Below are 15,915 nucleotides of genomic sequence, written 5' to 3' on the forward strand. Positions count from 1 at the left end.
TACACTTTCTATCCTTTTCATGGTCTCTATACGTACATATTCATTACCTATATTTGTCTGACCATTCATACACTTTCCTGACCTCCCTAGGACTTGTACATTGGCAACTTACTTTGGACTCTAGTCCTGATCATCTTTGGTCCCTCAGGAGCCTCTAGAAGCGGCCAATTCAGTTCCCATTGCAAGACGACGGTTATGCGAACAGGTTGATCAGCTGCATCCTTTCATGGGTTCGTTCACAACTTTAGGCTAGTTGTTCATCTGGGTAGCAAACCCTTTAATTACTTTAGCATATTACTTTTTTCATCCTCACCCACATACTGATACTGTATCATGCATATTGATTGTTTTAATATTTATCACAGAATATATATGCATTATATTAGATCACCTATGAGCAACCACAATTTTGTCCATTTGAGGGAGACCAATTCACTCCTCTTCTCGGCCACACAGACAGTGTGTCCGTCCGCCACAGAGGTCAAACCAGATTTCAAGCATGAAGATTCTGACCCACAGGAATTGTTTGAATTAAGGGTCGAACTATCTGAGTATATATAGATCGCGGCAACCCCAGATGACATGGAGCTTAAATATACGGGTCCTCTACTCCAGCGCCTTGCCACAATTCAAATAGTCACACATGGAATTACACATGCTCTGTCCACTGAGCAAAATACTAGCTGGCAATGGCTGGAGGACACCCTCCATCACACCCCCTCAATTTTCAGTAAAGATTGCCTACTCGCCTTGCACTTTCAAATGTTATCTCTTCCATTCTTCACCGATGGAACTCACTAGTTGACACCCGCAAACTAAAGTGGAGGGACTTTGATAGCGCCTCCAAGAGCATTGGGGAGCAGGTGCTAAAACGGCCCAAAGATGCCGCAAACTTCCTTCTTCCAATGAGACAGGATGGTACTAGATTCTTTGTGTGGTATTGATTGAGGAAGGGGAGGTTTCGTGGGGAGATTGATTATGAAGACACAAAGAAGGAGTTTGACAGTAGACCGCAGGGGCACTTCATGTATGACAAAGTATTCAACCAATGGGATATATTGCAACACTCAATGACTCCACAGTAGACTTCAATGAAGTCAAGAATCATGAGGCGGTCAATCCCCTTCCCGCTCCAGCTATTGACAGACCTCCCATCCTTCCATCTGACCACAATGATATTGGAAGACACATCCTCTATGGCAAAGACATTCGTGAGGACATTCTATTCTCTGATTCACTCAAAAATGTTCTTTTCAGCCATTACGGACTTGTTTGTCACCCACAGTCTGAAATTCAGTCACAAGGCAACTTTACAACCATTGAAGAACCTTAAATGATCGACACCTACACCGTTAGAAAATATCTCATGGAAATGAACCTCCCCCTTCTCCAACAAAGAAATGGATTCTCTGTTTGATATTTTGTTTCCTGTCTTGTTCAGGACATCAACCCTCCTTCAATCATGTGGGATCTACACCCAGACAACATCAAGGAACTCATCATATCACATGTGCATTTCAAAGTCGAATCCATTACAGATGCAACTTGCACCGGCTACCTGATGAGTCCATGTGTCAAAAAATATTTTGGTCCATGGGTCTAGAGTCCAGAGTAAGTTGCCAATGTATTCAAGTATAGTAAAGGTATACAGTACCTAGAGTCCAGAGTAAGTTGCCAAAGAGGCAGGGAGCACTGGACTCTGGGATATGGGCGATGTATGGTAAACAAATGTAAACAGACAAGCCATAACACAAAGGTAAGGGATAACTCGACCTAGACAAGTCCTAGGGAGGTCAGGAAAGTGAGTGAATGGTCAGAGAAATATAGGTAATGAATATGTACGTATAGAGACCATGAAAAGGATAGAAAAGCATACTGTAGAGGTGAATGATCATATAACTAACATCTTGCTCACCAGAGGTACTTGCTGCATTTGCCACGCAAACAGACAATGCCAGTCCTTCAACTCAGGCTGAAGATCCTTGGACCATGAACCCCAGCAACAGTGTGGCCACAGTTGAACCAGCTCAACCAAATACATGCAGTGAGTTCACCAAGATGTTATAATTTGACACTTACTTTTATTCCAGACCCAATTTGTTGGCTGAGGCAACTGCCCTCTTAAACATCTCAGCAGGCTTCCAGGGCGGCAAATTGGCCAAACACCTAGCTTACAGTCACTGTCCAGATCCTTTCTGTGGGCCCGATGGAATCGCTCCTCCTGGTCACATTACAGCCTGGTGCACCGGCAAAACTGCAGGCGGTGCTTGAGTCAATTATCACATTCCCATTGAGCTTCTTGAATGCTTGGTTATGAATGGTCAGCATTGAGGAGGGATCTGGACCGTTGCAAAGTGCAACATAAAGACCCGCACCTAATTCCTTCTTCAAACATTACAGTGACCCTCAGTTTTGACGATGTCTGCCTAGTAGAGTGTTCCAGGGACATCTAATAGTTTGGCATATTTAGGGACATTTACTTACATATCTATATCACTATCTACAATATATAAGCTGGAATAACCGGCGGTTTAGGTGGCTATTGTCCACCCCGTCATGCTGTGTTGCGCAAGTTGATATGTGCATTGAATCTCAAAAGTGCATTGATGTATTTTTCAAAGTTCTATCTATATCCTATAGATACTAGCCTGCGCTTAATACCAATAAATGTCAACACTGTACGTTCAGTACTAACTTTATAGGAACACTGCCTTCTGCCCAACAACAATCTGTAAGCATGATTTTGATTTTCCTCCCAGTCTTCTCTTACTCATCAGCATTGCTCATTTATAGATAGCCTTTTAACATTCAGGGATGGTGTTCGAGGTTGTGGGTTCGAGTTGAGAAACATGGAAGACAGGATGTACAGATCACATTGCGTCTGGGAGGCAGATGGTGAAGGAATGAGTACCTGGGTGGGCTATGATATTGAAGGGCCCGAGATTCTTTTCCGATAGTTTCTTCGACGGACGGGTGGAGCGGAAGTACTTGGCTTTGACAAATACTTGTTGTCCGACCTGGAGATCTGGTGCGTGTTTACGTCTAGCGTCGGCCGGGCCCTGATATCAATCCTGCGCATAAGACATCTCATCCTGAAAGAATTGATGGAGCTCATTCAGGTCAATCACATATTCCCTAGCGAAGAAGGGGGAAACACCCATGGTAGCACTGGGAGCATTGTTGTATGTGAGCTCTGCCAAGGGCAACAGTTCGGACCAGTTATCCTGCTGATAGTTGCAGTAGATGCAAGGTTGTGAGAATAGATAAGGATGTCGTCAAGATATACGATGACGTAGACATCCAATCAGTCGGCAAAGATAGTGTTGACAAAACATTGGAAAGCCGTTGTATTGTGGGAAGTCATGTTAATTCCATTGTGGGTGTATCCGGCTCAGAACAAACAAAGAGAGGACACTATGCAACTGGTATAAGTATGCAATAAACGAAGTGGGACCAAACTCACACTTGGTTCAGTTTGGTCCACTTCGTAGCAACATTACAGAAGGTGGCAGTGGGCTGATATTAATATTTATGGCGGAGCTTGAAACTTAGAACAACCAAATCTGAGTTTGAATCAGTTGTTAAACTGTTGGCATCATTTGCTCCACAATACTATATGGATCACTGTGTCATTATAGGACTGGTGGGGCTATTCCTGGGGAGAGCACCTCCATGAGGTCTTTCCTCAGGTGTTTTGAATATTTCCTGTGATCTGAGGTCACTGCGTCCTTATAGGACCAGTGGGGCCATTCCTGGGGAGAGCACCTCCATGAGGTCTTTCCTTGGTCTTTCATTGGGGGACTTGATTGTGTTCTGTGATCCGAGGTTCAGTTCATTGCATCCTTATAGTACCGGTGGGGCAAGTCCTGGGGAGAGCATATCCAAGAGGTCTCTAGAGAGCCTTGGGTGTTCTTTCATGATGGTTTGATGCCCAATTCATTTTGTACTTGTAGGACTGTGGAGGACTTGGACACATTCAATCAGCTATAGGCAAATGTTTGGCAGAACTATGCTAGTACCAATGGATTCCATACTACACCACTTGACCACAGGTTTATATCATGTTCTTAATTCCTGCAAGGTCACCAAGGAGACCATGTGGAACAAGTCGTCAAACCTTGGATTTACCAATACAAGCCAACAATTGTTGCCAGTAAATTGTTCACTAATTTCTAAGGTTCTGCCCTAGAGTAACCACTGAGAGGAGATGTTATGAAGCATTTGTCACATTAGGGATGCAAACACTGCTGCCACTGGGTAAACTAATGGAGAGCCATCAAGAGGCCTGATTGGCGCCCTGCTCACAGATCCTAACTAACTTTGTTCTCCCTGATACCTTTCCTCATCAATCTCAGCACCCTGTTCGGCCAAGGTCCAACCGCCCATAGAGTCAGTGGTTAACACATCTGCCCAGTTGAATTTCAACAATGGAGTCACCTCACCAGGTGTGGATGGTGAAATGCTCCTCTGGCCCTAGGCGTCATGGATTGAATTCTAACATCCCTAGGTGTGGGTTGAGCAGAATTAACATATTTGAATAATCTTACACACCTGTGACCCAGATCCTGATGGCATGGCAGACTCTGTGGCCTTGCCTTTGCCCTTGTCCCGGCTGGAAATTTGAGTAGGGGGCTGCTTGGAGCTGGTATCTTTGGGAACAGGCTGCATCCAACATACTGATGAGAAGGTGGGACTATGACAGCAATGGACCCACCTTGAGCATTTTGGCCTTCTTGGTTTTCCTCACTTCAACAGGTGCAGGAGACTACTCAATCAATTAGCGACATACTGGGTATCCTGATGAGAAACATACAGCTGGACACTTGGATGACGACAAGAGGCGTGCGATGTCATGATCCATAACACTAACATACAAATTGTTGGCTACTACTACTACTACCGTGACCGTGATTTATAACGGCGCAAACTACCTAATGAAGCTATGTTTAACGGTCAGGAATACAAACACGATCAACAGAATGACAGGCGCGAGGACCCCATAACTGCTAAGTGAACATGAGCAAAAGCAAAAGCATAACGGTAAACGAAACGAGCGCGAGCATGAAACTAGGATACGAAATGAGGCAGGTGAATAACGGAGGCAAGTGAATAACAGGAATTATTGACATCGAGCCCTCTTCAATGACGAGGCAACAGAACTGAACACCCCACTGGCAACCTTGCGCTTCTGAGTGCGCGCGGGAATGGGCATGTTCTCCTTTGAATGCTCTGCGATGAGATCAAAAGTCGGACGGGGAGGAACCCCTAACCTCTTCTCTTCACGAGGAGTGAGGACCATGGAGTCGTACATGTCACGAGGAAGGGAGAGACCATATGGCTTCCCTGGGTGCGCAAACTCTGGGTGCCACTCGTTCAAGTGAGCCTCGATATTGTATCGCCAGATTGCTGGCCTCCAATCTGTCTCCCGGTTCTGATGAATGCACAGCTTGCAAAAGACGGGGACATTGCGACATGGGCGATTTTCGGATCCCTTGCTTGCACTCGCATACTGGAACGACTCCTTGAGCGGACAGTTGCACTCCCATTGTATCCCACGGCTGGAGAGCTCCTTCATGGTGACGGTCACGGAGGATATGGCTACCCATATGCGAGCGTAAGTCCTTCGTGGCCTCTCCACATTGTGGGCATGCGCTTGAGACTGCCTTCCCTCGACCGGCATTAGCCAGCACTTCAGTTCCAGCTGTGCAAACGAGAGCGTCAGACCCTAAATATGCAAGTTAGTTAACCGTCAATAGAACTTGAATAGAGCAGTGGAAAAACAAACCATGAAGATTCTTGTAGGGGAAGACGGTGCCGTCAAAATTGATGGATGTGATTGAACTGAGTGGGATTTTGGAATCAACGATCTTCTTCCATAGAAGTGTGACGGCAGCTTGCAACACATTGTCGTTGAGTGACCAGGTAGTCCCACTCGAGTTCACTTCACCCATGTGATCCGGAGAAAGGTGGTCGAGTGCGTTAACGATATGTGGATTGACTGGCTCGAGGAGATGGCCGGGACTGGAGACGGCAACTACTTTGAGTGTTCGTGCTTCTGTTCCAGGCACGAGAGAAACGTTCTTGATGTAACCTCCATTCCACACCCACGAAAGAGACGATGAACTTGAAGAAGATGGCAATAACACCAAAATCTCGCCCGTTACTTTGACATTGCTTTTTGAGGACATTAGCGTGGCAGTTTTCACTCGGCTGCGAGGTGATGAGTTCTCGGAGAGAGCTGTAGAACGAACAAGCGCAAGAGCAAGGGTTTTCGAAGGTGTACGGATGAGCGTGATGAATAGGTCGCCAGTAACGAACTGATCCCCACGAAGCAAATTTCCTACGTCCATGCCATTGTGGGAAATCCTTAATGCGCGTGAACCCACGGACACGAAGTAATCGTGTCTGGGACTTGGGCGTGAAGTCGGGGGTGACAGTTAATCGGATGACAGTCGACTTATGGACCCACTTGTTCACACAGTACAGAAAATCTTGAGGGCAAATTCCTGGCCCTTTTGGTGGGGCAGTAGGTGAAGCTGATGAGCTAGAATCAGGCTCGGAGTGCACGTCCAGTGCGACAGTAGCGGGTTGGAACGTATCCTCGAGTGTCTCCTCAAATGTGAGCAAAAGCTCCTCGTTATTGTCGTCATCGAGCTCCGGCAACTGAGGTGCTTGACTGGCGGACGGTGGCTGAGAAATTGTACTGGGTGGTTGTGCACAAGGAGTGATTAACGAGCGATCTTCTTCATCCTCTCCATCTCCGTCATGGATGGCAGGGTATTTGCCACCTCCGAACACGCACATCAAGTTGATCCCAGAACCAAAAGCAAACAATGTGTCGAAGTCGTAGGTTGAAGGAGGCATTTGCGAGGACGCGAGGATTGCAACCGCTTCATCTCTATCTGTGCGCCATGATTCAAGCGCCGAGGGGCATGAGCTAGATCTGGATTACGGGCGAAGACACCGTCGATGTCTCGAGCAGCTCCAAGACGGTCGAGTGATTGTTTGTAATTCATAGTGTTGTTATGTCCACCGCACATCCGAGCAAATGCGAACGTAAGCTCAAGTGCATCGTCACCGACATCGAGAAGGAAAAATGGTGCAAGGGGGTCGAGTTTTTGTTGCTTTTTGATACAGAAGATAGTGTTCTTGGTGAATGTTTGAGAATTGTAGAAGAGTTGATTAGGCATCAGTGAACGACGTTGATTATGATAGCATGCGTAAAGAAGGTGCGCGAAACGGCTGAGTGATATGACCTGCTCGGTGAGGGAAAGTGAGACCTTGATAAACGGCTCCAGCAAACTGCAAAGAATGTCGCCAAGAATTTTGATGGCGTCAAAGTCCACTACACGTCCACCAGAACCAGGTCCAGGTGGCACTACTTAGTTGCCCGGTCTATTGGTTACATCAGTAGGCATTATATGAGGGTTGATTTTCGCTCCTGCCAAATATGATCATGTATTCTACGACAATATTGATTTGTTCCTAAGATGGTTACCAATATAGACGACTGGCAGGAGGAGTTGGTGGCTAAATTGTGACATGCTGCCATCACAGCCAACAAGGTATGTGAGCGCCTATGCAACATGGTTGTCGAACAGTCTCATTTACACTCATCTATGTTTTGCCTTGAAAGATCATTCAAGGCTTTCCAAAGGACAGTGTCCTTAGCGCTGGCTAACAAGGGTAGATTCACATGGCAATTTGTGTCAAAACCATGAGATATTGCCATCAGAGTCAAAGGATACACCTGAGACACAGCCGGATAAGTCCCTGTGACAGATCCCATTCAAATTGGGGAACAAATTATCAATATTTAAAATGTTATGTCACACCTCAAGATTCATGATCAAAGCCTAAAAGGGTTTGCAATTGGTTTTGTTACCAGACTTATACTCAAATTGGGAATGAGAAAATATGGCCTTTAGCGTGTTCTGAGAAAGGTCAGGCCATTGAGAAAATGTTCCCGTCTTTCCTCAATGCCATCACCCATGTGCTTGCCGAATCATTTCCTGCACAACCACATACATCACGAACTCCGCGTGCACCTATACGATCACTCGGGCGGAATTGTTACCCCAATGATTGACATACATAAGCAACCTGATGCTTTCAAATATGTCATAGCATCCATTGTTTTCGGTAGCCGTAACTGCATCAGATTCAACCCGACCATCTCCATAAATCTAAAGCTAACACAACTGTTGTCTGAGGCATTTTGGGCTCAGAATATCAAGTGTATTCCCCAACAACGTAGGAAGGCTGTCACTAGAGAGAATCAAATACTTCAGTCCTGCATGGAAGTGTCTACAAACCCACAGAGATAATTTCACTCGCTTCCCAATCATCTTCTGAGTCCATTGCCCCCCACTGAGTAGCCGTCCAAGGAGAAGTCCATGTTGCCCAACCCCATCCCCACAAACTCCAAGCAGACTCCTCCCCTTGTCAACTCATTCAATATCATAGGAAAGATGACTGTCAATCAAAATGAGTACGAGCTGTTGAAGGTTTCCTTCTCCCATCAAGGACTCATAGGCCGTGGAACAGTGTGCTACCTGGATGAGTACATTATTAAGGATCACTGGGTGACGGGTGGCAAGGATGTTGTCTTGAACGAGGTGAAGATGCTAGAAGCTCTAAAAGGTGTCCCAGGTGTTCCGAGACTTGTGGAATATTGGCTGGTTGAGATGGTGCCAGACCAAGTTGACAATACACAATCATATCGCCAGAAGATCCATAGTAGTACAGCAGGCATGTATCGCACACATATCCATCTTGTCCTGAAACCCCGGGCTCGTCCTTTGCACGAGTTTCGAAGCAGGAAAGAACTTGTCAAAGCATTATGTGATATCATGCTTGGTAAGTTCTTACTGTAGTTGGCATGATGGATCTTGTTGACTAAACCTTTGTCAAAGTTCAAAAGTGTGCGGTCGAAAAGCACAATATTTTGCACAGAGACTGCAGTCTTAACAATAATAGCATGATAGAAGACACCGACAATGGCAGTCGAGGGGTGTTGATAGACTGGGAATTCACGGCGTGTATCACATCAGACAATCTGTACTCTGCTGGAGGAACGGTAAGTAGTGTGCACATATTGTAGTATATTGAATAACAAATTGATCAGGGAACAATACCTTTCATGTCCATCAATGTTCTTCAGGCAATGAGCACTCTAGAATATGAATAAAGTCAGACAATGGCAGAAGAGCGGAAAAAGGCCATGGACTCCTCCACCCGCCAGGAGGTACCCAAATTCAGGCATACCTACCACAACGACCTTGAATCTGTGTTTTATGTCTTTGCCTGGATCTGCATCATGTTTAAAGGGCCTGGTGGTGAAGAGCACCACCTTGAAGACATAGACAGTGATCTCAAAAGGGCGGACATTTGGCTGCCACAGTAGTGGCATGGCCCGCCTGAAAATGCAAGTGCAATAGCCATGTCCAAGTACTTCTTTTTCTACAAGAGGACATTGTGCACAGCCAAACAGTTCGATCCCTATTTCAAGGACCTTCAAGGGTTCCCCTCGCAGAGGAGTGGGCTGAAATTATCAAACAGAAGATGGAGTATGATGACATAGCTTCCTTGCTCAACAAGCACCTCGCCAGACTTCTTTTTCGCATGGAAAATCTAACCTCTTCTCTTACATGCTGTTCGTCCATGTGAATAATACCTGCTTGCTTTGTTTTTAACTTGACACCGCATCTATCCTAGCACCACCAATATTTCAAGCTTCTTCATTGATTGGTGTCTAATCTCCACAGACACTTTCTCGTACAGTATCAGCACTGTGGGGACTCAATTGTCATCCTCTGGCCTGACAAGCACTCCACACAATACAGCATCAACTGCAACATGTTGTGTCACATGTTTTATGTCAGTGCTCGAGCGGCTTTCCACAGACTCCAGAACAGATGTGTGCACGTTATCAACTACATAATTTCAGTAGGATGCAGGGTGGGTTTGTGTTCATCTTGCGCACAAGGCCTTCTAATACATTGCACATAGGTGTAAACATTGATCTTAGCAATGACTTTGGAGAAAGTGAGCGGGTGCATGATGTGCTCCAGAACCATATGTTCTATGCTTGACACCCCCACTATATCATTCACTTCAAAGGGGCTCCACTTGGCTCAAGTGGAGTGAACACATAGTGTCGATATGAATTGATTCCGCAAGATCTCATCACATATGTTATATACCCAATACCCCTACCACATTCCTACCGCATCATCCACCTTCTCATTGTACTTGTATAAGCTTCACAAGAACCACACAATTAGCCCTACCACATGTCCACTATCTCATCCTCCGCTGCAGTAATCAGACCTATTGGTTTCATTTGCCCATCTCACAAGTAAGTGAACTCCGCCTTGGTCTTCCACTGAACTTTTTCCTGTTCTATTGTCTATTATCAGCACGTGTGTGATAGTGCTTTTTACAGAGGCTTTATAATTTTCGAAGGTGGGCGATGATACAGACCTAACATTGCCATGGTTGCTTCATTCTGAGACACAATAGTTATGTTTCTGTTGTCTCTGTGGGGTTGCACAATGCTCGATTCTGGAATAGGAAGCGCGCTGCCTAAACCAAGATCCGCAACACTGCCTGGTCATGTGTGTCCGCTAAAGTCCGTGCTATTATTGTCTCTATAGGCACTACTTATGATCAGTGTGTATAAAACATGCATACCACACACTAGCATCTTGTTCTCCGACAATTTTTGCCTCCCTCTTTGCCCTCCTCTCTCTCTGAATTCTCTTACAAATATCAGACCTAGAAAGCCCTTCATATTGAGTATATATTAGTAGTCGATGTGGTGAAATATACTTGTGTGACATACCAGTTTTCTCTTGTGTTACAGTGGATAATGGAACAGTTTCTGCCTGGTTCTTGTTCCATTTCATCATGCCCTTCTGGTACCTATCAAGTATATTAGATAGAATGAGAAATGCTCGTGGGACGTACAGATAGTCGCTTGTTCCGCTAGATGCAATCAATACTTCTCTTCTTTCTTCTCTTGCAATTTTGTCCTACGAATCTTGGACTTGGAACACTTGAAGGGTTCCTGGGAGGTGTCTTTCATGGCATTGTTGTCTAAAGTGTCGATGCTTGTAACAATGTTGCATGTATCTAACTTGAGATGAATTTTCATTCCGAGGATCGAAAGGAAGTGAAGGATACCTCATTATTCCATGGTATTATCCACATAAGCGCGACCGGGTGGAGCCGTTGTGTTTGATAATATAATAGTGTTCGGCGTTGGCATCCCTTAAAGAGTTTTGGAGATAGTTGCTGGAGATTCCTAGTAGTGTGACTTTCACACTAGAGATCTGTTAGGCAAGAGGCCAAGTTAACGTCAAAGTTTGACAGTGAAATGGACAACGGGGGTGTATCTAATTTCAAAATGTGTTTATTGACAAACCACCTACAAATCAAACAGAAGCACATGATATGTTTCTCATGCCTGCTTTGGTTGCTACCGCTGTACGTTTCTGTAGTCATTCAGCATCATGTTCCTCCTCGCACTCATGCACTGCTTCCCAATTATTCATCACACGCGGTGCAAAGCCGCCAAACCTGTATTCTTCATAAACTTGAAGCAAGGTTTGTTCCAGAGGTATCAATGGCAAGAAACACTAAATCCTTTAAAATGTGGGAGATTGAAGAGGGCACATTCCCTTCACACAAGAAAGTATCAGCATGTGAGAGTCTAAGCAATTGATTGCGACATTGCTCATAGTCCATATACTTGTACTTGTCAGGTTCCCACCAATGAGGGTGCCAGTTTGACTCGAAGACAGTTCTGGGACGAGGGACGTGAGGATACCAGACATGGCGAAGGACTTTGAATTCGATTCCATGTTGAAATATGCAGATAATGACATCTTCAAGAGATAGCCCCCATTGTTCTCTGATGCACTGGACCACACAGACAGGGCTATATATGACAAGTCCTGATCATCTTTGGTCACTCAGGAGCCTCTAGAAGCGGCCCATCCAGTTCCCATTGCAACAAGATGGGGGGGGGGGGGGGGGGGGGGGGGGGGGCTCCATCGCAGGTGATAAGGCTCGTAATGAAAATGTTCATCGTTGTGGGTGTTTGCGAGCATTTTGAGTGCCCAGCTGAACTGTTGTTTGAGAAAAAGGGATGTCAATGGTCACCTGAGTTTTGCACCAGCCGGCATCCTGATCTTCCCATTCCTCTCCCTCATTGTCAACACTTTTACCTAATTGTGAGTTGATCTTGTCCCAGCGTGTATGCTGCACATCGTCAGCATCATAGTCAGAACATCCAACAATATTGAGCAATTCCTTGAAGCTCTGATGCGATTTCTGTGCGCTTCCATTCCAGTACCAATGACCAGAAATAGCGGGAATGAAACAGATATCTTGAAGCATAATGGCCTCTTTTGGGTCATGACATGGGGGTGTTGAAGAGAGGAACTGGCGTACTAGGCTGAAAATATTCCTTGCTGTGCGGAAAGGAGCAGCTTGCACCGAGGAGCAAACTCTCGCAGGCAAGGAAGCTACAGGCGGGATAGATCCTGGTTGTTGTGCAGCATGGACTGGAACACTTGGGGGAGGCTCCGGGAGCACATCCTCATACTGTCTAAAGTGGATTGGCATAGGAACACCAACACGGCAGCTTCTATGCTGCGCCAGTGACAAACCATTGTCTACTTCCATAGACGAAGTTTTGGGATCAATATTGGATGGTGAGATGCGTGAATCGACTGGTGACGAGGTACCCAGCACCTCCCCAGGGATGTGCATGGCTGATGGAGGTGGGGAAGCCTCTGTGGCCAGGTTGGAAGAAAAAGAGGGGGCTTGCAGACAGCGGACCTGCGTCCTCGATGACTCCATGCTAGCACTCACACACTATTTGCCAATGTTGGCATTCAATCGGGACCGTTTTACAGTGCCTAGTAGGTCTTTTGCTTTCAAGAGAGTGAAGAATAATTGGTTCTTGCCTCTCATGCATGAGTGTTGGTGCTTGGTATAGGTGCTCGCTTGAGTGAACTCGTGCATGCAAGTGCACCTGAAAATCATTTCAGATGAGCCAACAATGAATCTACTGAAGATGAGCATATATGGTTGAGCCAGCAGTCAAGGATCAGATCAAAGGACTTTGGACCCACCATTTCATTAAACTTGAATCTTCACTATGAGATGGCTGGCACAATTACTTGACACCGCCTCCGCAGCACTAAAATCAAAATCCCCTGGCGGCCCTGGCAAGGGGGCTGGCACACTTGATGGCGGCCAAGCTGATCCGGATGGCTGGATATGGTGATGGAGCAAACATGACATGAATTGCAAAGCGAAAATCAGCACAGCTATATATTATAACTGGTCAGGACATTTTCTATCTGCCTAAACATGTCCGCACCATCTTCTCCATGTTCTGATTGCTCATTGCTCAACTCCAACATAAAGTTTGAAGCCGATATACTGCATTACCATGCCAAAACAGGGGAACTGCCAACATTTCAATCATAAATAATTTAATCTTAAGAAGGGAATCATTACTCACATGTACTCTCTCTCTACAGGCCCACCAACCAATATGGGCAGAAAATACACCCTTCATTATCTGACACTTACTGCGAGGCACATGTGTTTCAGTACCGTGTTGCCTGTGTGGAATTGGTGACAGATATGTGGAGGCAACCATATATCGGCGCAATAGAGGAGTGTGTTGAGGGGAGTACGTGGCTGAATGTGCAACTAGCAGTTGCGAGTTGCGGCTACTTGTGTAAGTGTGTTTGCATATCAAGGGTGAATGTACTAATAGAGACCATGAAAAGGATAGAAAAGTGTACTGTAGAGGTGAATAATCATATAACCAAGAATATTATGGGAGAAACTATGTACCTGCAGTGTATTATCCTCAGAGAGATAGCTCGGAGACTGCGGTGGGAGGGAAACCACCAGACATTGTCCAATTTAGTGTTTAACCTAGGTTAGCACTTATTGTTGGTGTCCAATTGGACATTTTCGGGACCAGGGGTATACCAGAGTATACAAGCACTATGTGCAGCCCAGGCTGCTAATGACTAGGCGGTGTGCAAGCACACCAACCAATTGAGACCGTCATGGTGGTGACCATCTCCCCCAGACAATTCCGTCATGTTGCTAGATGCCAATGGCACTGCCATGTGGCTATCGTGTGAAATGGTGTCACCGACTTCAACATGTTCGTGTTGCGGATTGTGATGTGTCGCAACATCGAAATGTAGATATGAGGTAGCAGTCCATAGATATCTTCATTCAAAGAATGTGATGAAGTTCGACTCCAAGAAATAGACCGTGTATTTTGGGCCGGTCCATACTTGGGTTTAGAAGGGCAAATCGTTCAAATGTATGACAATATATTTCACATATGTCAAGATGTTTCCAATGAAGAGGTGAGTACGGCGTAATCATATAATTGCTCAAAACTGAACACTTGGTGCATAGGTGAAATTTCCAAGTACTACTTAGATCGTTGTCCCTTGAAACACATGATTTGATCACAGCAGGCAATACAACAATATCTCGAGCCCCACTGACCTTGACTCCATCAAAATTGGGGACTACATACAAGTTATGGACAGCGAGCACATGGGGAGGCACGGTGTTGTGAACTGGTATGCCAAGGGATCAACCAATCTGTGGTTCCGGGATATCTCAGAGGACGAGAGAGAGTGCAATGATGGATTGTCGAGCATTTTAGTTCCTACAGCAATGGTTCAGTGGACAAACCTCGCCCAGACAATCCAGTACACCAAGGACAAGGGTTACAATGTCAGGCCTGGAGACGTTGTGACTGTTGTCCGCAGACCAGAGTATCAGACGAAAGGGGTTGTGCACAGCATTGACTTTCCAAATGCTCATTTGACCATACTATCTGATGGTGACCAATCACTTGTAAGTACCATTCAATCCGACCCGATCATCTCTGACATGTAACAGGTTGTTGTCCCAATCAAATTTGTGACCAAGATACGCAATGCCCCCTTGGATTCTTTCAAGAACAATATTGGCCATGAAGTTTTGGTTCTTTGGGGTGACCGGAAGGGCTACCGAGCCACACTCTACAGCCTCTCCTCTGAGACATGCACTGTTGCTGTATCTGGGCAGCAGCGCACCACACTCAAACTTCCTGACATTTCCACTAGGTGAGCAGCACACATGTCTTCGTTTTATTCTAAAGCTAACAATTGTTTTAAGGTATGGGATGAGATTAAATGGGGCGATGCTCGAAGGCCCGGACTTGATCTCATTCTGTGAAATGAGAACACAATCGTACTTGGCACCTCCACCTCGATCCACCACCCCACCCGTCAAAATGGAAAAAGTTTCCTCGAGCTCGTTGGTTTCCCTCACAGGTGTCGGGCCATCCACCGCGTGGTCCACTTGGTCTGCAAGTGCCAACACTATTGATGTGACACATGACCCTATGTCGAGTGTCAATCCCACCACGTCTATATCCGACCCCTGGACTGTTGATGCCCAGGACAGCATTGATGCCGAAGCGAAGAACCTACCGGACAATGGTAAGTCCTCAATGGAGGCATGATAATGTATACTTATTTCATTCCAGGTCCGCTACCATGGTTGATGACCAAGGAGTTTTCTTTGAAGTTATTAAAATATCACGCACTGTTGAAGGTGTCGCTGAGTTTCCTCAGGGGCAAGTTATACAAGCAATTTGTATCAATGGCTTGTCCTGACCCCTTCTGTGGCGAGAGTGGGCCTGCACCTGAGGGTTGCATTGCCGCATTCTGCACATCGAACAGTGCGGGCGCTGCACTTGAACACTATCATATCCCTGCCAGCGATCTAAGCCCGGCTCCTCCACGTAAAAAAAACAGCAACAGTGCCTTGTTTTGGACGGGAATCATTGTGTCCTTATCGGAACTGTAG

At 45.8% G+C, this 15,915-nt stretch overlaps 5 protein-coding genes across 5 annotated transcripts; 3 read left to right on the top strand and 2 right to left on the bottom strand.

The window, feature by feature from the left end:
• Positions 1–1,048: 1,048 nt before the first annotated feature.
• DEU56DRAFT_753970 (uncharacterized protein) lies at positions 1,049–2,271 on the top strand (the record flags this gene model as incomplete). The annotated part of the gene is made up of 7 exons (XM_041349751.1): positions 1,049–1,211; positions 1,258–1,270; positions 1,539–1,611; positions 1,739–1,756; positions 1,789–1,801; positions 1,919–2,044; positions 2,138–2,271. 7 exons carry the CDS (start codon positions 1,049–1,051, stop codon positions 2,269–2,271), a joined length of 540 nt encoding a protein of 179 aa, XP_041211258.1.
• Positions 2,272–5,257: 2,986 nt separating this feature from the next.
• DEU56DRAFT_719768 (uncharacterized protein) lies at positions 5,258–5,536 on the bottom strand (the record flags this gene model as incomplete). Its single annotated transcript, XM_041347665.1, has 1 exon — positions 5,258–5,536. A coding segment is annotated over one exon (279 nt), but the record flags the coding sequence as incomplete, so codon positions are not given.
• A 1,267-nt stretch (positions 5,537–6,803) lies between these two features.
• Positions 6,804–7,373, bottom strand: DEU56DRAFT_731779 (uncharacterized protein; the record flags this gene model as incomplete). Its single annotated transcript, XM_041348232.1, has 1 exon — positions 6,804–7,373. A coding segment is annotated over one exon (570 nt), but the record flags the coding sequence as incomplete, so codon positions are not given.
• A 1,023-nt stretch (positions 7,374–8,396) lies between these two features.
• DEU56DRAFT_753972 (uncharacterized protein) lies at positions 8,397–9,406 on the top strand (the record flags this gene model as incomplete). Its single annotated transcript, XM_041349752.1, has 3 exons — positions 8,397–8,859; positions 8,916–9,079; positions 9,197–9,406. The coding sequence occupies 3 exons, from the start codon at positions 8,397–8,399 to the stop codon at positions 9,404–9,406; spliced, it is 837 nt and encodes a 278-aa protein (XP_041211261.1).
• A 4,991-nt stretch (positions 9,407–14,397) lies between these two features.
• DEU56DRAFT_753973 (uncharacterized protein) lies at positions 14,398–15,915 on the top strand (the record flags this gene model as incomplete). The annotated part of the gene is made up of 5 exons (XM_041349753.1): positions 14,398–14,414; positions 14,526–14,916; positions 14,962–15,167; positions 15,220–15,545; positions 15,593–15,915. 5 exons carry the CDS (start codon positions 14,398–14,400, stop codon positions 15,913–15,915), a joined length of 1,263 nt encoding a protein of 420 aa, XP_041211262.1.

The sequence above is a fragment of the Suillus clintonianus genome (genome assembly GCF_016758775.1).
Source record: "Suillus clintonianus strain FC179 chromosome Unknown DEU56scaffold_17, whole genome shotgun sequence".
NCBI lineage: Eukaryota > Fungi > Basidiomycota > Agaricomycetes > Boletales > Suillaceae > Suillus > Suillus clintonianus.